Consider the following 20,291-nt stretch of genomic DNA (forward strand, 5'->3'; position numbering starts at 1 on the left):
AGACTTTATATATAAGTTTTAAATTAAAGAAAAATATATAATTATATATTATAAAAATATAATATAATTAAAGTTATATATATATTTAATTATTTAATTATTTAATTATTTAATTATTTAATTATTTAATTATTTAATTATCTAATTATTTAATTATTTAATTATTTAATTATTTAAAATAATTAATTTTATATTTTATTAATTTTATATTTTAAAACTTTATAATATTTATATTATTTTATTATATAACTTTTATAATTTTAAATAATTATTATTATATAATATTTATATATAATTAATTACTAACTTAAGTAATAAATACTTTTAATATAAAGGAGAGAAAGAGTAAATATTTTTACTACTTAATATATCTCTAACTATCTTTAATTATAAAAGAAGGTAACTTTATTTATAGAAACTAAACAAGGTAATACATTCCTCTATTGGAACAAACTGCTTGAAATGTGCCTTTTAAGATGTAGCTTGAAAGCCTTGCAAAACTCAGATGGTGCAGGGTTGGAGGGCTTCAGCAGGGTGCTTGAGGGTGCTTCAGGGTGCTTCAAAGGTCCAAACTCCAAGCTAAGCAGCTCTCATGCCCTAAATAGGACTTCCCAAACAGACCACAAATATAAGGAGGGGGTGGCAATCAAAAAAAAAGAGCCTCCAAATGTAACAAGGAATTTGTGATTCAGAGGGGGCAGGATGACAAGGGGAAAACAGATTTCGGAAGATACTTCACTTGGTTCCTCCAGCACCTTCATCCAGGTACCTATAACCCTTCCTTCTGCACATTTCCCATTTTCGTGGCCAATCTCATTTCATACAAATCCTGGAATTTGACTGGCCCCGTCCCTAGAAATGCTACAGATCAGTAGCTGTGTATTACTTATGACAGGTGTGTGATGCACATTCTAAGTGCTGGTTCATTTTAAACCTGCAGGGCATCGGCGTGACGCCTATGATTTGGCCACAGCAGGGTTTCGGATACTATCTGCGCGGTGTTGCACATGGACCGAGGGATGAAGCTTCACAGGTCTGGCAGCAAGCAGAATCAGATCCTAATGCCTTCCTCGGCCTCTTCCCCGGCCCCTCCACTTTCCACCACGATTATTGAATCTGCCCTGGTGACCTCCACGCTCGAAACCGCGGTCTCGGTCGCGGTCTCGGTCTCGGTCGCGGTCGCGGTGTCTATCGCCAAAGTCTCTGATGGAAGCCTCGTCCTCATCGTCCGCGTGTTCCCTCTTTGCTGGGAAAGGGTCCTCGTCACCCTTCTTCTCGACCTTGACACTTGGCTTTTCCAAGCCCGTCTTCCATTTCGGATGTCCACCCTGCGTGCAGTCTGGTCCATCGGGACAGAAGCCAGCGAGGTAGTAAGGGCACATCTTCTTGCGGACATGTTTCTTGGCGCACCTTGGCCCGAGCGGGCAGAAGCCTTGGTCGTAATGTGGGCAGGGCGGCAGCTTGCTCTGGGGGTCGATATGCAAATACAGACACTCGTCGCCGTTGGAGCAGAAGCCGTTGCGCAGGAAGAAGTTGCACTCGGGCATCTTCCGCAGGTTGAACTCGTGCAGGAACTCGCAGCTCTCGCCCTTTTTGCAGAGTCCACGCAGCCAGTGCTTGCAGACGAGCGAGTTGAAAGGGTGGCCGCCATCCTGCTTGCCGCCGCTGTTTGGGACGGAGACGTGGCGCTCGGAGCAGCGTGTTCCGAGGGGGCAGTGGCCATTGATGTAGGCCTTACATAGTGGACGATCGGCAGGAAGGCTGTGCAGGTAGGTTCGCTGGAGGAAAGGCGTGAAGGAGAAGGTCGGCGCGTCAAAGGGCGGTGCCTTGGCAAGGAGCTTTCGCGAGAGCTGGCTTGTCGCTGTCGCTGTCGCTGTCGCCGGCGCTGGCGCCGGCGCTGTCGTGGTGGCTGCCGGTGTCATGGTCGGAAGGGGGTTTGGGCGGATGAGGTTGGCAGTATCAACCGGCGCAGCAGGAATCGGGAGTGCCGCATTCTCGAGCGAGGGGTGCTGGAGGAAGGAAGCATGGAATGTTGTCGCACCTTTGACGTGCCCTGCGAACCGGCATCAGCCGCCTCCAGTTACCTAGGCGCCTAGGTACCTGAGTACTTGGTACCTATGTACCCAGGTACCCAGATACCCAGGTACGGTCCGTACGGAGCAGGTATCTTATCAACTGGCGCCAAAGATTGCTGAATAATTCTTGGTGGGATGTTTAAGTCCCCCCCCCCCCAAGGCGGAGGGGCTGAGAGGCCGGGAGCCGCATCACGGCCGGCTGGCTGCCCGCCGCAAATTCGCGATCCACTCGCACTTGGCCCGCCCTGTTGACAAATCTCAAAGTGTAGCAAGCAGATAGCGGCACATATATCTATCTGTGTCCTCCTCGTCGTCCCGCCCGCACCACCACCACCACGACCAACGCCCCAGACAACCGCCAAGCTGTCTTTCCGGTATTTCACGCGTCCCCTCCGCTCCAGCGCAGCCAGTCTGTCCGCAGCGGCCCTCGCCACCGCGAGCTTCAGGCCGCCGACGCGCTCCTCCCCCGACCTGCACAAGCTCAGCGTCAACAAGATGAGCACCCACAGCCCCGTCCTCAGTATGTCTTGCTCACCCGCCTCCGTCCTGTGCCCCACCCCCTCCAGCGCCTCCGGCCCAGCCGGCCCAACCGGCTCAACCGGCTCAACCGTCTCCTAGTCATCGGCTCCGGCCCCGCCGCCCACACCGCCGCCATCTACCTGGCCCGGGCCAATGTCGAGCCCACCCTTTACGAAGGCTTCATGGCCAACGGCATCGCCGCCGGCGGCCAGCTGACCACCACCACCGACATCGAGAACTTCCCCGGCTTCCCCGATGGCATCATGGGTGGCGAGCTCATGGACGCCATGAGGAAGCAGTCCGAGCGCTTCGGCACAAAGATCATCAGCGAGACGGTCGCCAAGCTGGACCTCTCCCGCCGGCCCTTCAGGTTCTCCACAGAGTGGGACCCCGACACCGAGCACACCGCCGACGCTGTCATCCTTGCCACCGGCGCTGTTGCCCGCCGCCTCAACCTCCCTGGCGAGGATAAGTACTGGAACAATGGTGTCTCGGCCTGTGCTGTGTGCGACGGCGCCGCCCCCATCTTCAGGAAAAAGCACCTGGTCGTCATCGGTGGTGGTGACTCTGCCGCCGAGGAGGCCATGTTCCTGGCCAGATATGCCAGCCACGTGACTGTGCTTGTCCGCAGGGACGTGCTCCGGGCCAGCAACATCATGGCCAAGAGGCTCCAAAACCACAAGGACGTCACCATCAAGTGGAACACGACAGGCGTGGAGATCAAGGGCGACGACAAGGGCCTCATGAGCCACCTGGTTGTCAGGAATGTCAAGACCGGCGAGGAGGAGACCCTGGAGGCCAGTGGCCTCTTCTACGCCATTGGCCACGACCCAGCCTCTGCTCTGGTCAAGGGCCAGATTGACACTGATGCCGACGGCTACATCATCACAAAGTCAGGCTCTCCCTTGACCAACATCCCCGGTGTCTACGCCGCCGGCGATGTCCAGGACAAGAGGTACAGACAGGCTATCACCAGCGCAGGTACGTCATCCTCAGGGCCTAGGCTCTCTGCTGCGGATGCTCGACTGACCACTTTTCAGGATCCGGGTGCATGGCGGCCCTTGAGGCCGAGAAGTTCCTCGCGGATCTCGAGTCGGACAAGGCAGAAACACCTGCCCAGGCCAACGGTAATTAGGTGCCCGGTCGCCCCATCTTTGTTGGCGGCTTTTGTGACACTGGGGCTGGATTGCATAGAAGGTGACAACTAGAGACATAGACCAGATATCAAAAAAGTCGAGACTCCCATTCGATCTATATCGTCTTTAGTGCCCAACCACTACACAACAGACAAGACAAACCCATGCCGATGGTATTGTGAATTTTATTTCCAGGACCTCGGTTGGTCTCGTGGTCTTGTCAGGTCGCCGCAGGCCGTGACTGCCGGGCCATGTTGACACGCAGACGGACGATCGGAGTGTTGGGCAGCTGTTCATCATTATACATGTATGTCTGGGACCGAGCCTACCCCCATATCATACCAGGCTTCTGTCGGCTCTCTGCACAAGACAGAGAGAGTATGCTGGATGTGGAACCGCCCAGACGAGAGAACCTTATTGTGTTGCAGCACGGACCACACAGATATCTCGGTGCCCTAGCTAGTAGTAAGTACCTACCTAGGTACCTAGGCACCTGGGTACTTGTTGGGGCTTTAAAAAGTGCCGAGGCTCCTGCGGGTGTCACTTGTTAGCCGACCTCGACCTCCTTCTCACCCGCTCCCAGGTGCCCGTCCTCCTCATCTCAAAACATCGGCCACAACACAAGCTGTACTTCACAGCCAGCACCACACTCAGATAGCCAGCTTGCGACCCACAGCTTATAAGCTCCCTCAAACCCTCGATAACCGGCGACACCATGTCTGACAAGAGCTACTCGATCAAGAGCTTTGGCACCAACAAGGATGTGCGTCTCAAGACAATCAGACCAAAGTCGCGTGGGTCGAGGCGGCAACAAGGCAGTCCATATAATTGACAATAGCTGACTCCTCTTCCAGGGCAATCACTACTGTGCTCGAGATTATGGCTACGGCAGTGATGTTGCTAATTCCAATACGTATCACTACTCGAACCGGTATGCCCGGCCCTCGGAGAGCCAGCCCCGACTCTGGTCACGCATGGCACTGACCGACAAACCTAGCGACGGTTCCTACTACTACTCTAACCCCAATGGCTCTGTGAGTGTGCTTCAAACCACCCTGCCCATCCCCCGGGCCAGCAGGATCTGGGACAAGTTCGTGTCAGTCCGTGGTACTTTATTGATACGGACCTGAATACAGACCTACTATAACAACGGTCAAGGGGGGTCCACTTACACCTCTCCTGCTGGCTACAAACGCTCTTCGGGCTACGGAGGCCAGAAGTGAGAAAGGCTTGACACGCAAGACGACCACCCTGGGCCTGTTCTGAGCTCCTGGCTCGCCGCTCAGTTGCTGCCCGGATAGTGTTTGCGCCGTAGACATTGGTGAAGCGTTGCTGCATGGAAGTAGAGACGCGGTGGTGCAGACCAGCTCAAGTGCTATTAGGAAGAAACTTGTTCTCGTTGCTACTTGCTGCAATCGCACTTCCTGACCGAGACATGACTGCTTGAGACGGTGCTGCTGTAATGGGCTGGAAGCGATGGTGTGCCGTACCCTAGACTGCTCGGACCCTTCTTCCGCAACTCAATGGCTTGTTCTTCAAGTTGTACTATGTATAGTCCGAGTTGGGTGGCCGCACTCGGCCAATGCCAACTCTTGCATCTACACCAACCAAGGAGCTGCTCTGGGGTGAATCTAGTGGACGAAGGGCAGTGGCCGAAGAAGTGCTCCCACTTACTTCTTGGGGTCGACGGGCGGGGATCTCGAACTGTAATTCCGCGCGAAAATCTGCTACGCATGCGTACGTAGTACCGCTGCTGGGGCCATGCAAGGGAAAGCCCACACTGGCAATGGACTGGCGCAGGTTTGACTGCCCAAGCCGTTGTGCACGTTACGCGCTGGTGCCATGGGCTCCTGTCCTGTTCCCTTGAGGCCATGTTCACTTCCTATTTAATGGAAGCGCGCGCCCATATGGTGCCATCGTGCCGCTGTATGAGGGAACTAGGTCCTACCCCTCTTCCAACCTGCCCGTCTCGCCTGGTATTTGTAATGCCGCCGCAGATGGTCCCTCCCCCACCTCGGAACTACCTACATAACGAAGCATTGTCAACGTTCTCTCGCCGGACGCCTTCGCAACTTTATGTCTTGTTACCTACATCGTCGGCCACATTTGGGCCTCTCTCATCGCTTGTGATATAACTTCGTCACCAGGCCCACTCCTTCAACATGTCTTCTGTGGAGATCAACAGTGTCGCAGTTGTCGGCGTAAGTGACCACAGGCCACCAATAATTCTGCCCATCTACAGTACATGTGCGAGCGCTCCAGCTCGGAGCCCAGAACTTGAACCCGACACGCGGAACTGACCACCACCAACCTGACTGCAGGGCACCGGGACTTTGGGCAAACCCATCGTCCGAGAACTTGTGGCCCAAGGCTTCCGCGTGACTGTCTTGTCCCGAAGCGAGAAGCGGAATGAGTTGCCCAATGTTGAAGTGAGAGCGGTGGATTACAGCGATTTCGATTCCCTCAAGGCCGCCCTAGCAGGCCAGGACGCGGTCGTATCGACAATAGCATCACCTGCTGTGGGCACAGCCCAGCAGACGGTTCTTGACGCTGCTTACGAGTGCGGAGTGAAGCGCTTCATCCCGTCCGAGTTTGGTATCAATACCCGCAAGCTTCATGGCTTGAAGATTGCACAGATCTTGGGCGGGAAGATAAAGCTGGTGGATGACCTCCAGAAAAAAGCCCAGGAAAACAAGGGCTTCACTTGGACTGGAGTATCCAGTGGGCTCTTCTTCCATTATGTGTGTTTCCCCCAACTGCTCCACGCCAGATACCCTGTTCCAGCATCGCTGACAGCCCTGTCCAGATCGGTTTTGATGCGAAGGCGAAGAAAGCCACCATCTACGACTCTGGGAACGAACCTCTCCAGACGAGTAGCCTCGAGCTGATTTCCAAGGCTGTAGCATCTATCTTGAAGCACCCTCAGGATACTGCCAATAGATACCTATCTATCGCCTCGTTCCAGCCGTCCTTGAACGAGATCCTCCAGATTGCGGAGGACGAGACCGGTGCTAAGTGGATTATCGAGCGTGTAGACACAAAAGACTTGGAGAAGACGGGCGAGGACAAGCTATCCAATGGCGATTTCAGTGCATTCAGAGAGCTGCTACGTGTCCACATCCACCGTGACGGGGACGGACATTCTGTTCCAGAGGATGAGCTGGCTAACGGGCTGTTGGGACTGCCTCAAGAGGACTTGCGTAACTCGGTTAGGAAGTGGCTAGGTTAATAAGTGCGTCTAGTCTTAGTCTACATGAGATTTCAAATCTAGTATATATGTGTGGTTTCGCTTCTATTCCGTATACGTCCGAGGACATACATGGCGCCTTCATACGGTAGTATTAAGCGCTCAAGACCCAGCGCTTGAAAAGGACACGGTGTTGATAACTATGACTATAATATAATAGGTGCTTCTTAAGTACTTTTATATATAATTCAAATTAGAAACCTTGTTGGATATGCCATTTCTCTTCCCACCCAGGGAAAAATGGACTCTCCTCAAGAGTTCCTATATTCCAGTCGTACGGTACAATTCCTCTTTTGATCTGTTCCTGGGACCATCTCTTGCATGCCTCGATTGTGATAGCTTTGACGTGGTTCACAGTTTTGTAGTCAATCAGGCTCTCCTTGCCCTCCTGTAAGACTTTGAGCAATACAAAGGGCACGTAAGCTTCGTGTTTAAGCTCGGTGATCGGAGTGAACACCGCCTTAAAATTGAACACAATTGCACCGCTGAGTGGCAATCTCCGCAATGTCTGGTAGTCACACCTTAATTTGACATCGTCGATTGTCAAATCTTCCTTGCGCTCAGAAAACATGCTGCGCTCCCATGGCGTGTTTTGTGTCATGCGTGGGCTGCTGAACAATGGTGCATGATCCTCTAGACTCCAACTACATCGCTGAATGGGCTGTTCGACAGCCATCTTGGCGAAATATCGATCCAAGCTGAAAGCCATTTTCTCGGCATAGTCGGGTACACCTTCGTGGATCATCCTGAGTGGCTTGCCTCGGTGCATTCCGATATCCCCTGCAGCATTGTAGTCAGCCTTTAAGGAACCAGGATAGTGGTTTGGTTAACTTGGGGAGCTCTAGAGGAAAAGGTCGCGTGGTCACAATGTTGCCCTCACTTGTCTTAAAGCCGACAATGTGACGAGCCATTTGGGTTACAGGCCAAAGACTGGAGAGGTCTCTTGTTGAAGGGGCCAAAATCGTCACTTTCCGAGAGTTGTTTACATACAGCCAACTGATGAGCACACCATCGCCGCCCTCAAGTGGTAAAGTCCGTCATGCTCGTTTCGAAAGACCAGGGCGTAGTCTTCCGGGATGTTTTGGCTAAATTTGACGATTCAGCTATGCTACAGATCCTGAATTGATGCATTCTAGACAATGAAAGAAAGGACGAGGATCCGTGGTAGGAGAAGATTGGTACTTACTAGATCACTTCCAACGGTGGGGTGCGAAGAAGATCCGTTCTTGTGTTGAGAATACGGTTTTGGAGGATGGTGTTACCTTGCTGGAGGCTGAAGTGCCGAGGATAGCGCTTGCAAATAAAAAGAAGTAACATTTCCATCAGTTCTCGGCATGCCAGTTCTGTGCCCGGGTCAGAATAATAGACCAGCTCCCCATGCTTCTCTTTGAGGTGCTTTCTTTGCGCCATGACCGAAAGATAGCTTTGATCTAGCTCGACCCACCAGTCGGGATCGAATTTGTAATGGGCCATGGTCTGATGATAAGGCCACCTAAATGGTCGGAATGGTCGGAAAGTTGCCTTCTTGATGTCAAATTCTGGTCCATGTGGTTTGGGATATGGCACACCGGTGAGGACCGAGTAATCTGGAAATCTTCCAAGGGCTCGTATGTCGTGTGTGGAGAATCCGGTCGGGGTATAATATAGGTCATCTTGGTCCCAGTTTACCGCACGAGTTGACGGCAAGGCGCACTTTCGTAGCACTTCGAGTGGAATACGATGATAAGGGCCGGCTGAACCCTTCAGCTTCAGGCTAGCTAGTATGTGGCGCCTAGAAGGAGGGAACTGGAAGATCCAAGGGCGCTCGTCGACCGTCGCAGTTGCTCCAGCAACACGGATGACGGCTTTCCTTCGAGAAAGGTGGATTGATAGGCCTAGAAATGCAAGAATGACCATGCAAACAACATGCGGAACAAAGCCTGTACCCGTGGAAAGTATTCCATCCATGATTATGATGTACGAGGTACGAACTAGAGCAGTAGTTTAAGGTGGTAGCGCAACCTTTGAACGCTTAAAAGGGCACGCCGCCACTTATATGATTCCAAACCCCGAGCCACTGCCGAGGTTATCAAGAATGGCTTTAACTGGTCTAATATCAAGGTCACACGCGATTAAGGGACATCCGATTCGGAGATACAGTCATGCTAGACAAGGACCCCGCAATGATAAGAATAGAGTGCTTAGAGAACTAGTATTATATAGGGATTTAGAGGAGTTTTTATTTAATAACTAAAAACTAATAATAATATAAATATTTAAAACTTTTAATTATATTATAAATTATAATTATTTAAATATATTTTAAATTTAAATTAATAAATAAAGTTTTAATATATATATATATAATATTATTTATAATAATTATATAGCTTTAATTATACTATATCTTTCTTCTATATTATATAACTACTTATTTCTTTCTTTTAAAACTTATATATAAAGTCTTTCATAACTTTATATATATTCTTATAATTCTTTTATAAAAAAACTTTAAATCTTTTTATACTTTTATATTATTAAAGAATTAATAATTATTAATAATTATTAATAATAAAAATATAAATTTATAGAAAAATAAACTTCTTATACCCTCTCTTTATTTTTTATAAATTACTTTTAAAATTCTTTTAAAAGTTTTAATATTTTATTATAAAAGTTTTAAAAGTAATATATTATAAATTATTTCTTTATTTTATATTCTTTTAAAGTTAATAATTATATATTTAAATAAAAGTTATAATATTTACTTTATAAATTTATTTAATAAAGGTTTTATTAATATATATATATATATATATTTAAAGGGATAATTTTAATTAAACTTTTAATATTATTTATTTATATAATAATTATTTTTAAATTTAATTTTATTATATAACTTCTTTATAATATTAATATTATTATTAAAATAATTCTTTTAACTTTATTTATATATTATAAAGTTAAAATTATAAATATTTATTATATTATAATTATTATTATTAATATTATATTTTTTTAAATATTAAGTTTTAAATATTTATTATTATATAAAGGTATTATATATATCCTTAAATATATATAAAATAGAAGTAAAACTATAAAAATTAAGTAAAAAGATAATAGGTTTTAATTTATAATTATTAGCCTATTTAGTATCTTTAAAATAAATAGAGGTTACTTAATGCCTAACTTAGGCCTCATATATTCAGCCCTCCTTCCAGATGTTTCCATCAGAGCCCCCCTGGCTCACATTCATGTACTAGAAGTCCGACCCAGGTCGGCTCGAACCGTCTCCACTCTCGCTACCCAATTTTGGGCTCGGCTGATGACTCCCTTGCCAGCTCGACATCTCATTTACCTTCCTGTGGCCCATCATCCATTGCACCAGATCCCGCGGCACCCATCTCCCAACAAAGCCGTATAAATCTGCACCCAGACCCACTCTCACTATATTGCTAGTATTTGATCCATCAATAACATCAAATACAACGTTGTGTAGATCTCTGAGGGAGGAGCCCCTCATACCCCGAACACGTCCTGCCGAGATTGCAGAGGCAGACGTATTGACGAAGTTGCGCCCGTACGTCTTCCTTGCAGCGTCAGGCCATGTGAGCGTCTCCGCCGGTGAGGCAGTCAGCAGGCCGCTCAGCTGGTGAGAGCGCAGGGCTGAGGGAGTAAAGCCGGAGAAATCGAAGGTGCCTAACTGCACGTGCGTCACTGGTACGGACAACGGCCGCAGCTCACCAGCTAGGACCTCAGTGAAAGCGGACAGCGCAGAGCAAACTGTTGCCTCGGGGGCGTGAAAGGGTGGGTTTATGGACGACATGATTGCAGGAGTGAAGACGATGACTTTGGGGGGCGGCTTTTCGGCATCGGAAGAGGTGAGCTTGGCAGTCAGGAGTGGAAGGAATGCTTGGATGGTGAGTATGGGGTAGAGTAGGTGTGTGTTGAAGAGATCTGCGAAATTTGACGGCGGGATTGTTGCTATAGGCGAGGTCTGATAGTTCAGAGACGGGATGAGTATGACAGATCTCAGGCCGAGGTAGTTCTGCTTGGCGCCCGGGACAGCAGCGTGGGGAGTCTGGAGGTATGTAGCAAAGCGGTCGATGGAGGCGCCGGCGCTTGTGGGCTGAAGAAGTGTTAGTATCGCCTTAGGGTATCATACATCCATCGGTTATAACTTGGGTGGGTCGATCCTTACATCTGTGATATCTATTCCAAGCGGTCGTACGTCTGGTCGGGACAGATTTTGAACTATGGCCTCATCGTCCAGCGTATTGCAAGCAATATAGACAATGAATCCACGTCTCTCAAGATCCAGCGATAGTGACCTCGTCAGGGGAAGTTTTGGATCACCGGCGACGACCACAACTTCGAGTCGAGCCCCATTCCGTGCACGCCGTGCCCTTCGCGTCTTCCGACTGTACTTTCCCTTCCTGTAGCCTCGGTAGACGAGCACGCCTACCGTGAGGGTCACGAGGCCCGTCAGGAGCTTGTGCCTGTGGAACCATTCTTGGACTCTTTCGTATGCCGAGGACGGTATTGAGAGGGCTGTGTGGGATGGTTGCGGTCTACCGCGGGGGCGAACGACGTCTGGGATCCATTCTTGGGTCGATAGAGTGTCCCGGACTTGCTCTGCAAGTTTGTCGACATGGTGATCGATTAAATCGGCGACTTCAGATGAATACTGTTTGACGTGATTGGGTATCGACGAAAGCTTTGCAAATATTCCAAGTCAGCTCTCGCTGGTGACAGCACTTGGACCAACCATTGTGAACACGCAAGAAGCGAACAACGGTGGGTGTTAAGGGCTCAACTTCTAAGAAATGCTTACCCTTGTATGTGTCAGTCACCTGTAACGGATCCTAGAGTGATGTATTCTGGCATAGTCCACAACATGAAAGACGGGGATCCGTAGGAGGGCATGAATTATACTGACATGTCGAGGAATTGCTGGTCGTCGGCTGACATAGTAGGGGGTATCTAGGCGTATTAGTTCCAAGCAGAGATCGCGCGGCAGCTGCTTTTCCCACGGAGAAATGTTCACAGATGAGCAGATGCTGCTATGCTCATGTCGAGGCTTAATGTGATGGATTGGGATGGGTAGGTTGGATGACTGTCACAAGAGGGTGTTTTTGGATCCGACCCAAACCAATGTGTTTGTTATCTTATCGCGCCGCCCTGCGTCACTTCCCCAATAAACAAAACTACCAGCAAGAGGCAGGGGTCAAGGGTAGCAGGTAGGACCCACAGGGGTGTCAGGGCCATGGGCTAACTACCTAGGTACCTAGGTAGCTAATCACCCAAAGGACCAACCAGTAGGTCTATACACCCTACTTATCTAATTAATCTAGAAAGTAGATATTAATACCTATAGAAATAGATAATATATTTATTAATAAAATAAATATATAATTTAATTATTAATTTAATTTAAATAAATAATAATATACATATATATTAAATATTTTTTAAATTTTTATTTTATAGTAATATAAAATTTAACTTTATAATAATTATTATAAAATTAATATTTAATAAATAATAATAAATCTAAATTTTATTAAAAAATTATATTATAATTTTTTTTTAATTTTTCTTAAAGATTTTTAAATATAAAAGTAATAATATAATATAATATAAAATAAAATATTTAATTATATTTTTATATTTTATAACTTTATTAAAATTAGTTTTAATTTAATATAATAATAAATATTTTTATATATATAAAGTTAAAAATTTATAATTATAATTTTTAATTAATTTCTATTTAATTAATATTTATTATTATAATTTAATTTAACTTTATTTAAGTTTTCTTTTAAGTTTTTAATATTTTTTAAAAAAGTTTTATTTATAATTTTATAACTTTTAAAAATATATTAATTATTTTAAATATTAATAATCTTTTAAAAACTAAAATTTATTTTTATATAATTATAAACTTAAATATTAATAATTATTTTTATTTTATTTATAATATAATTATTAAAACTATAAATTTAAATATATACTAATAAAATATAATTATTTTACTTAATTATATTTTAATTTAATATATAATAAAATAAATAATTATTTTAAATAACTTTATTTAATAAATATTTATTTATAAAATAAAGTTAAAATTTTAATTAAAAAATAATAATTTTATTTTTAATTATTTTTAATTTTTAATTAATTTTATATATAATACTTAATAATATTAAAATTAATTTATAATTTATTATAATTTTAACTTTAAATAAATTAATTTATATAAAATTAATAATATTTATTTAAATTAATATAATATAATATATTAATATAAAATTATTTTTAATAATAAATTATAAAAATATTATAAAAACTTTTATATAATAAATTTAATTAAATTAATCTTTAAAAATATATTTTATTTTATTTTAAAACTTTAATTATTTATTTTAATTTAATAATAAAATTAAAAATATAAATAATTTATAATTATTATTTATTAATTAAAATATAATAAAAATATAATAAAAATATAATAAAAATATAATAAAAATATAATAAAAATATAATAAAAATATAATAAAAATATAATAAAAATATAAATATAATTTTTAATAACTTTTATTTTATATATATATAAATATTTAAAGAATAAAATTAAAATTAAAATATATAAAAATAATTATATATTAATAAATAACTTTAATTTTTTTAAAAATATAAAATAATATATTATTTATTTTTATATATAAATATTAATTCTTTTAATTTTAAATAAACTTTATATTTTTTATATTATAAAATTATAATATTATTATTTTTTTTATATTACTTTTTAATTTATTTTAATTTTAAATAAATAACTTTTATAAATAACTTTAAGTTTTCTTACTATAATTTATTAAAATTATTTTTTTTAAAAAAATATAAACTAATAGTTTATAAAATTAAACATTATAATAAAGAGATATATATACTAAACCTAGCAGCTCCTATATATATTACTAGTCTTAAGACACTATTCGAAGCAGACTAATGTACGCTGCTCCTCTTGATAGAAGCCCAATTATCAAATGCCCAGGTGGTCAGTTTGTGCTGTTGGTATTACGTGCCGTAAGGCCGGGCATTATAACTCTTCACATGATCCCTAGTCAATAGCCATTATATCGTACCTGGCGTCGCCCAGTGCATCTTCCAATCTTTTCATGACTGCCAAAACCTTTTCCTCCTCCAATCTGCGGCCGACTACCTGCACGCCAACGGGGAGCCCATGCATGGCCTCTGCGTCATACACTTTATACGCACCTTGTGCAACAGCGTTCAACTTTTTGTTTTTAAAACCAGGCGGTAGACCATCCAAGGCCTGGTTGACGTGAGTGATAGGAACGATACCAGCGGTGTAGTCAAGCTGTGTTCACACATGGTCAGTAGCTGATCGACCGGAGGGAGCCAGAGGTGATTGGTTCGGCACTGGAGCGGGCCTCGTGTAAGATCCCGTGACTCACAATATTCCATAGGAACGTGTAGCCGCAACTGCTAACGGCATCCTTCATTCCGTCATGGGGAACAGCAGGTGTAGCGTTTGGTGGGCATAGGATGAAGTCGATATCAGTCTGGTTCCACCACTCAAACCACTCAGCTCTGTAGGACTCTCTCTCGGCGACCAACTTCCAGTTCTGCTCGGCCGATTTGGGGTGCCAGTCCCTCAATAGCCCTGCCCAGATGTGGTCGCCGCGGAAATACTTGACCCACAGGTGATACACCCACTTGAAGGGTCGCGGCAGACTCATGTACCAGCTCATCTGGTTTGCGCCTCGGTCTTCCCACTCACCACTCCTCATGAAGGACTTGAAGGTCCTGCATCCATCTGCATTCAAGAGCACCGACCCCAGCTTGAGGGCCCTATACATGTCCGGAGGGCTGATCTCCACAATCTCGTGCCCCTCCCTAGCGAGAGCCTGTTCGGCAATTTCCAGCGCCCTAGCACAGGCAGGACTGGGGTCAACGACGCCGTCCGTCCGAAGCATACCAACTCTCAGCCTCTTCTTCCCCGAGAACTGCTTCTCGACGTGAGAACGCCATTCCAGCGGATGTACAGAGTGGTCGTAAACCCATGGCTTCATCTCAATGATCGTGCGCGTGAAGTAGGTCAAGTCATCCAAGGTCCTCGCCATGGGGCTAAACACGCTTGGCACGCCTTCTTGGCCAGGCATGCTTGTGAACACGCCCTGCTTAGGCCACCTCCCAGTAGAACAGCGCAGCGAATAACAGCCTGCAAAGTGTGCAGGGGCTCGCACGCCTAAGGGTGTGTTAATCACCTGCCCGAGGTTGTAGGGTGACGTGTTTTGGCACATTGCAAGAACACGAAAAGATTGGGACCCATGAAAAGAGGAGGGGGGCACTGACTACCTGCCACATCCGACCCAATTCCTATCCTGCCGCCAAGGGCCAGCAGCGCCGACTCGCCGCCGGTGGACCCGCCGGGCGAGTACCTGGGGTTGTGAGGATTCGTGGTCCGGCCCCACACGTCGTTGGTCGATTCAAAGCTCAGCAAGGAGATGGGGACGTTGGTCTTGACATAGGGCACCGCGCCTGCATCCTTCAAAAGCCTTACGAGGGCACCGTCTTTCGGCTTCGCGTTCCCAACAAACGACGAGTAGCCGACGGTAGCATCGTAACCGCCGACGACAATTGTGTCCTTGAGAGACACGGGGATGCCTGCGAGCGGTCCCTTCAGGTTGATCGACGAGCCCTCCTGGAGCCATCTCTCCGCGTCAGGCAGCATGATCTCGGTGAGGCAATTGGTCTTTTCATGAGCCTTGAGAGCCACCTTCCCGTATGTCCGCAGGATGTCCAAGGGCTGGATGATACCATTGTGGACTCCCGAGACGAGGCTCTGTATGGGCTTATTGACCGTCTCACGGTCTGCATCGGTCAAAGGCCCATGATAGGATGACAGGGAGGAAATCCTGTCGGCGCGTTGTTGTTGCTTGAACTGACTGCAGCGTCGGGTCAACGGGTGACACATCACAAGCCGGTTGGAGATGAGGGGATGGATACTTACCACTCCCTTCGGTGCCTCACGTAGTCCAACAGGAAGACCATTCTTGCTCAATGTTATGCATCCGCCGGCAGGCAGCTCTTCTACGCCTCGTGTATGAGATGGCAGGGCTTCGCAAAGGGATAGCAGCAGGATGACTTTTGGGGCGGCTGCTACGCGTATTATCTATCGTCCGAAGGGAACGGGCGAGGACCGGCCAGCAGCGGCATTACGGAGTACAGCTGATAAGATCCCCTCACCCCGGCCCGAACCGGCAACTCGGGTGCGCACTCGAGAGCTTCCGGGCCAGGCAGGGATATGCCTAGGACGCCTTACGACGTGCAGGCCATCCGCTCCTTCCACAACCGGTGTTGACGCCCAGCGTGGGTGTTGGAGAGGAGAGGAGCAACATGTTCACAACGCACAAGCGCGTTTTCGCGCAAATCTGCCAGAGACGCAAGCATCAAGGTCATTGTTTGCGGTCCTTGGTCTTGGAAATATTTGTGCCGCTCTCTGCAGGCCTGGTAACGTCACTCGACCCTGAGAAGTCTACATGTCTTATCCAGATTGGCGAGGCGTATTTGAAACACACCGCAGCGTGTAGACCTGAGGCGGTGCTTGTCTGCCCCAGCAGCAGCCGCCGCTGACTTACAGCTCGACGTGCTCAGCATCGTCCGTGTCCTTCAGTGTGTCCTTCAACATGGTCTTGGCAGCTTCCGTAGCCTCAGCAAACTTCTCGGCGATTTTCTCGCCCAGGTTCTTGGCCGTCTCAACAGGGGCCTCGGTTGTCGTGCTGGTCTTCAGGACAATCGACTCGGGCTTGGGCACGCCGTCGATGCCGAGCAGCTCGGTCTCGAAGACTATGGTGTTGCAAGTCAGCAGGTCAGAGGTCGAACAATGGGGCTAAGGGCTACGTCTGATGTCACGTACTGAGTGTGCTGCCGGCAGGGATTGGGCCCATCCCACGCTGGCCGTAGCCCTTCTCGGGAGGGATTGTGAGGGTTCTGGGGCGACATGTTAGCTGGTTGGGGATAAACTCTGGGGCGAGGCAAGCAGTCCGTGGCCGGCCCAGTCAGCCTACCTCTTCTCGCCAATGCACATATCTAAAAGGCCCTCATCCCAGCTGTTTGTCAAGTGTCAGCTCCTGCGCGGTGCGCAGCCCGTTTTGGGATGACCGTGGGGTGGACGAACCCCTTGATGACCTGTCCGGATCCAAGCTTGAAGCTGAAGGGCGTGCCTCGGTCGTAGCCTGCCAGAGAATTTGGTCAGCGGCTACCTTGCAGGTGAGGCGGTGGCTTGTGGTGGCGGGCCGCCGGAGGGGGCGGAGACAACAAGAGGCTATGCGGCGAAGCGTACTACGGCCTTGGGGCGTCTGACATACTCGCATCGAACTGTTTTCCATCGGCAGCAAGAGTGCCTCTGTAGTGCATCTGCACCTTGTCGCCGGATTGGGTCTTGCGATCACACTCGACAGGCACAGTGACATCGATCTTGAGGTCCTCGGCGGCGAGGGCGCGCAGGGCGGCCGAGGCCAGCAGGACCCAGGTTGAGAGAATCTGCATGTTGGCGCGGGTGGACGAGGCAGGGTACGTGATTTGGGGATGTTGAGGGGGGCTGCTGTGGTTGTTGTCGCAGGTAGCGCTGCTGCTGGCGGAGTGGCAGTTCTGCTAGGAGCGTGACAGATGTTCAGAAAGGGGAATATTGAAGTGCAGAGCTCGGGGAGACGCGAGGCAGGGCGGATGCGAGGAAGCAAGCTCCTGACGCCGTGTCCTCTCTCTTCCTCCAACCCATCCCCCTCCCCCCTACTACTGTGGTACCTGGGTACTATAAGTACCTAGATACCTAGGTACCCAGGCGTGCAGCAGTGCAGCAGTGATAGGTACCTACCGGCCTATCGAGGTGGCTGGGTCGGCGCCCTAGGACCTGATATGCAGAAAGGTACCCAGGAGTCCAGGACCTTTACAAGGCGAAAGGTACCTCGGCAGTCTGATAGGCTACCGTGGGCACGTCTAGACTACCACTTGATTCGGGACCCTTGATTCGGGACCCTTGATTCGGGACCCTTGATTCGGGACCCTTGATTCGGGACCCTTGATCTGATTGCTGTGGTTGCTTCGTTTGCTTTGTCCCAGGGGGGCTCGAGAACCAATGGGAGATTATCGATTGGCACAGTGCCAGAGTGCAGGTGGGCCTGCCTGGCCTGCCTGGCCTGACGCATTTGAGCACCCACACCGGGGGGCCGATTCCGCCTGAACAACAGGTGTTTTGGATGACTGCCGTCAGTCTGCCAGTCTGCCACGGCCGCACAGTGTCGGGAGGATCGGATGCAGCGGGCGGGCGCATCAATCACGGCCTCCTGGAAGCTCTGCCCCAGGTCCCTGGGTCCCTGGATGCTATGCGAGCACGTGCAGGTCTGGCCACCGCGAGGAACTGTCCACGAACATTGGCCTGCCTTCACACATGTCTCGACACGCATCAGTGCATTCATGCCGGCGACGCCCAGGTCATACATGGCCTAGGATGGCCCAGGATGGCCTTCTGACTCACACTCGCACACGGGCGGTTGGTGCCTGCTGACGGGGCCGTGCCCGTTTTCCCTCTCAGCTGTGCTGCCAGCTGAGGCAGTCAGGCCAGGCAGGCAGGCAGCCTTGGTCGGGAGCTGAAAGACGGAGGTAGGTAGGTAGTAGCTGGCTGCCAGGGCCGCCCTGTTTTGAGATGGCGGCGGTGATGAGGAGGGACGGTTCAAGCATGCAGGGCAAGCAGATGCCGGTGCGACGTGGGCCAAGGCAGCAACCGCGCAGCCGCGTTGCGATGAACTCTTGCTGCGAACTGCTGCAGGCAGGTGCAGGCGGTTCGGTTCGTTCGAGTCTCCGACCTCCGAAGTGCTTTGTGTACGGCGCAGCCGCTGGGAGTCTGGACAGCTGCCCGGCGGATCTGTGTTGCGCCCTTGGCCCCCAGGAACTCAGCCCTGCCCGCCCACCCCTCCCCTGTCGCTGTCATCGCCCATGGCCCATGGCCCATGGCCCATGGCCCATCGCACGTCGCCCGTCGCCCAAGCCGGCCGCCCTCCCTCGAGGCCAGCAACAACCTACCCGGACACCGGACAGGATCTCGTGTCCCCCTCGCCCTCGACGCGCCTCGAAGCCCCCCTGCCCCTGCTGCCAGTGATGCCTAATCCTCCTGGCATCTCCTGCCTCTGCCCAATTGGGTCCAGCAAGCCTCACCATTCTGCCCTGCTCCTTCGACCATGATGGCAAGCAAGCTGCCCTGCCATGATGATCGCTGGCCCCTGACCACCACCGCCCGTCCTCGCCCCGTTGTCGCCCCCTCTGGCTCACCTGCTTCCTCCTTCTCACCACGCCTTGCCAGACCACCCCCCCCCCCAAAGGCCAGACCGCCCAGCCATGAGACCTTTATGCCCATCAGTCCGCCAGACCGGGGCGGTGCCCGTCCCAGTGCCAGCCCTCGTCGCCCCGTCCGCGCTCCTTCGGCAAACCCCTGCTTTTGTATACTTCGGGCGAGCTTACTGACTCCTTGTATCCTGACGGTTGGACGCCCATTCTGGCTGCCCTCAGCTACAGATCCTTCCCTCCGCGTGTGCCCTCCGGCACTTGGAAAATTAGGACGACGTCAGGCCCGTCCCCAGACATAAATCTCATGTGCCCCCCCCCCCTCCTCGCATCGGCCCTTTCTTGTTGGGCCCAGTCGTTGACCAAACCCTCCACGCCCACACCAAACCAGGCAAATACTGTGCCCCCCAAGGCCGTCATAGCTGCCGCTGTCACCACGGCACACTGGACGAAGCATGTCTCGTAGCTCCAAGTACGCCGTTGACATACACAACCGAAAGGAACTATCCCGAGGCACGTCTGTCAGCTCGAGGGCAAGCCGCTCGACAATGTCTCGTCCTATGTCCACCTGCTCAACAGGCTACGAGACCGACTCTTCCTCTGGGAGCATGTGGTCCACCCAGCAGCCGGCCCAGAGCGCCGACACCAAGACAAAGATCAACAGCAAGGGACAGTTTGTGACTGTCATCAATCACAAGCAACAAAACCACCAGAACGAGCCGAGTCCGACGTACAAGTCAGCCAAAACTTACGGCAAAAAGGCCTGAGACAAATCACTCGGACCAGATCCATCGCATACTTGCTCTGTTGGCCGGTTGGCTTATTACGTAATCTTGTCAAACACCGGCCGGGAGAATCGCCAGTACCTTGACGGTACACTCCATAGGAGACAAGGCTGCTTGATGCTTGACTGGCTGGGAAGTGGGGGCGCGTACGGCTGGGAATGCGCGCATGCAAGACGTT

General features: G+C 48.5%; 9 protein-coding genes across 9 annotated transcripts; 4 read left to right on the forward strand and 5 right to left on the reverse strand.

Moving 5' to 3' along the window:
• Positions 1–372: 372 nt before the first annotated feature.
• Positions 373–2,038, reverse strand: KVR01_002992 (cleavage polyadenylation factor RNA-binding subunit YTH1). Its single transcript, XM_044787379.1, has one exon. It carries the CDS (start codon positions 1,920–1,922, stop codon positions 1,059–1,061), a length of 864 nt encoding a protein of 287 aa, XP_044648007.1. The 5' UTR covers positions 1,923–2,038; the 3' UTR covers positions 373–1,058.
• A 532-nt stretch (positions 2,039–2,570) lies between these two features.
• On the forward strand, positions 2,571–3,860 carry KVR01_001995 (uncharacterized protein; the record flags this gene model as incomplete). Its single annotated transcript, XM_044783165.1, has 4 exons — positions 2,571–2,595; positions 2,694–3,575; positions 3,635–3,721; positions 3,811–3,860. The coding sequence occupies 4 exons, from the start codon at positions 2,571–2,573 to the stop codon at positions 3,858–3,860; spliced, it is 1,044 nt and encodes a 347-aa protein (XP_044647010.1).
• Positions 3,861–4,445: 585 nt separating this feature from the next.
• On the forward strand, positions 4,446–4,953 carry KVR01_002673 (uncharacterized protein; the record flags this gene model as incomplete). The annotated part of the gene is made up of 4 exons (XM_044781602.1): positions 4,446–4,493; positions 4,585–4,661; positions 4,728–4,764; positions 4,867–4,953. 4 exons carry the CDS (start codon positions 4,446–4,448, stop codon positions 4,951–4,953), a joined length of 249 nt encoding a protein of 82 aa, XP_044647688.1.
• Positions 4,954–5,892: 939 nt separating this feature from the next.
• Positions 5,893–6,959, forward strand: KVR01_003103 (uncharacterized protein; the record flags this gene model as incomplete). The annotated part of the gene is made up of 3 exons (XM_044785516.1): positions 5,893–5,931; positions 6,052–6,471; positions 6,537–6,959. The coding sequence occupies 3 exons, from the start codon at positions 5,893–5,895 to the stop codon at positions 6,957–6,959; spliced, it is 882 nt and encodes a 293-aa protein (XP_044648118.1).
• A 211-nt stretch (positions 6,960–7,170) lies between these two features.
• On the reverse strand, positions 7,171–8,924 carry KVR01_002543 (uncharacterized protein; the record flags this gene model as incomplete). Its single annotated transcript, XM_044787084.1, has 3 exons — positions 7,171–7,757; positions 7,968–8,062; positions 8,164–8,924. The coding sequence occupies 3 exons, from the start codon at positions 8,922–8,924 to the stop codon at positions 7,171–7,173; spliced, it is 1,443 nt and encodes a 480-aa protein (XP_044647558.1).
• A 1,294-nt stretch (positions 8,925–10,218) lies between these two features.
• KVR01_002098 (uncharacterized protein) lies at positions 10,219–11,930 on the reverse strand (the record flags this gene model as incomplete). Its single annotated transcript, XM_044793082.1, has 3 exons — positions 10,219–11,088; positions 11,161–11,676; positions 11,895–11,930. 3 exons carry the CDS (start codon positions 11,928–11,930, stop codon positions 10,219–10,221), a joined length of 1,422 nt encoding a protein of 473 aa, XP_044647113.1.
• A 1,940-nt stretch (positions 11,931–13,870) lies between these two features.
• On the reverse strand, positions 13,871–16,206 carry KVR01_002702 (uncharacterized protein). Its single transcript, XM_044792036.1, has 4 exons — positions 16,003–16,206; positions 15,345–15,937; positions 14,444–15,237; positions 13,871–14,346 (listed from the first exon to the last, which is right to left on the reverse strand). Exons 1-4 carry the CDS (start codon positions 16,041–16,043, stop codon positions 14,086–14,088), a joined length of 1,689 nt encoding a protein of 562 aa, XP_044647717.1. The 5' UTR covers positions 16,044–16,206; the 3' UTR covers positions 13,871–14,085.
• A 229-nt stretch (positions 16,207–16,435) lies between these two features.
• KVR01_002246 (uncharacterized protein) lies at positions 16,436–17,759 on the reverse strand. Its single transcript, XM_044789279.1, has 5 exons — positions 17,360–17,759; positions 17,170–17,227; positions 17,060–17,101; positions 16,909–16,982; positions 16,436–16,838 (listed from the first exon to the last, which is right to left on the reverse strand). The coding sequence occupies exons 1-5, from the start codon at positions 17,538–17,540 to the stop codon at positions 16,627–16,629; spliced, it is 567 nt and encodes a 188-aa protein (XP_044647261.1). The 5' UTR covers positions 17,541–17,759; the 3' UTR covers positions 16,436–16,626.
• Positions 17,760–19,783: 2,024 nt separating this feature from the next.
• Positions 19,784–20,095, forward strand: KVR01_003120 (uncharacterized protein; the record flags this gene model as incomplete). Its single annotated transcript, XM_044787877.1, has 1 exon — positions 19,784–20,095. One exon carries the CDS (start codon positions 19,784–19,786, stop codon positions 20,093–20,095), a length of 312 nt encoding a protein of 103 aa, XP_044648135.1.
• Between the last annotated feature and the right edge of the window lie 196 nt (positions 20,096–20,291).

Source organism: Diaporthe batatas, assembly GCF_019321695.1.
Source record: "Diaporthe batatas strain CRI 302-4 chromosome Unknown Contig00003, whole genome shotgun sequence".
Classification (NCBI taxonomy): Eukaryota; Fungi; Ascomycota; class Sordariomycetes; order Diaporthales; family Diaporthaceae; genus Diaporthe; species Diaporthe batatas.

Bases quoted from the DNA above. Each gene is read 5' to 3' on its own strand.
- KVR01_002992 (XM_044787379.1), bottom strand. From the start codon at position 1,922: ATGACACCGGCAGCCACCACGACAGCGCCGGCGCCAGCGCCGGCGACA.
- KVR01_002702 (XM_044792036.1), bottom strand. From the start codon at position 16,043: ATGGTCTTCCTGTTGGACTACGTGAGGCACCGAAGGGAGTG. The intron at 15,938-16,002 runs GTAAGTATCCAT...CCGACGCTGCAG, and splicing joins GTGAGGCACCGAAGGGAGTG to TCAGTTCAAGCAACAACAAC. The intron at 14,347-14,443 runs GTGAGTCACGGG...GTGTGAACACAG, and splicing joins ACACGTTCCTATGGAATATT to CTTGACTACACCGCTGGTAT.
- KVR01_002246 (XM_044789279.1), bottom strand. From the start codon at position 17,540: ATGCAGATTCTCTCAACCTGGGTCCTGCTGGCCTCGGCCGCCCTGCGC. The intron at 16,983-17,059 runs GTAGGCTGACTG...ATGTCGCCCCAG, and splicing joins ATGTGCATTGGCGAGAAGAG to AACCCTCACAATCCCTCCCG. The intron at 16,839-16,908 runs GTACGTGACATC...GCAACACCATAG, and splicing joins CCCTGCCGGCAGCACACTCA to TCTTCGAGACCGAGCTGCTC.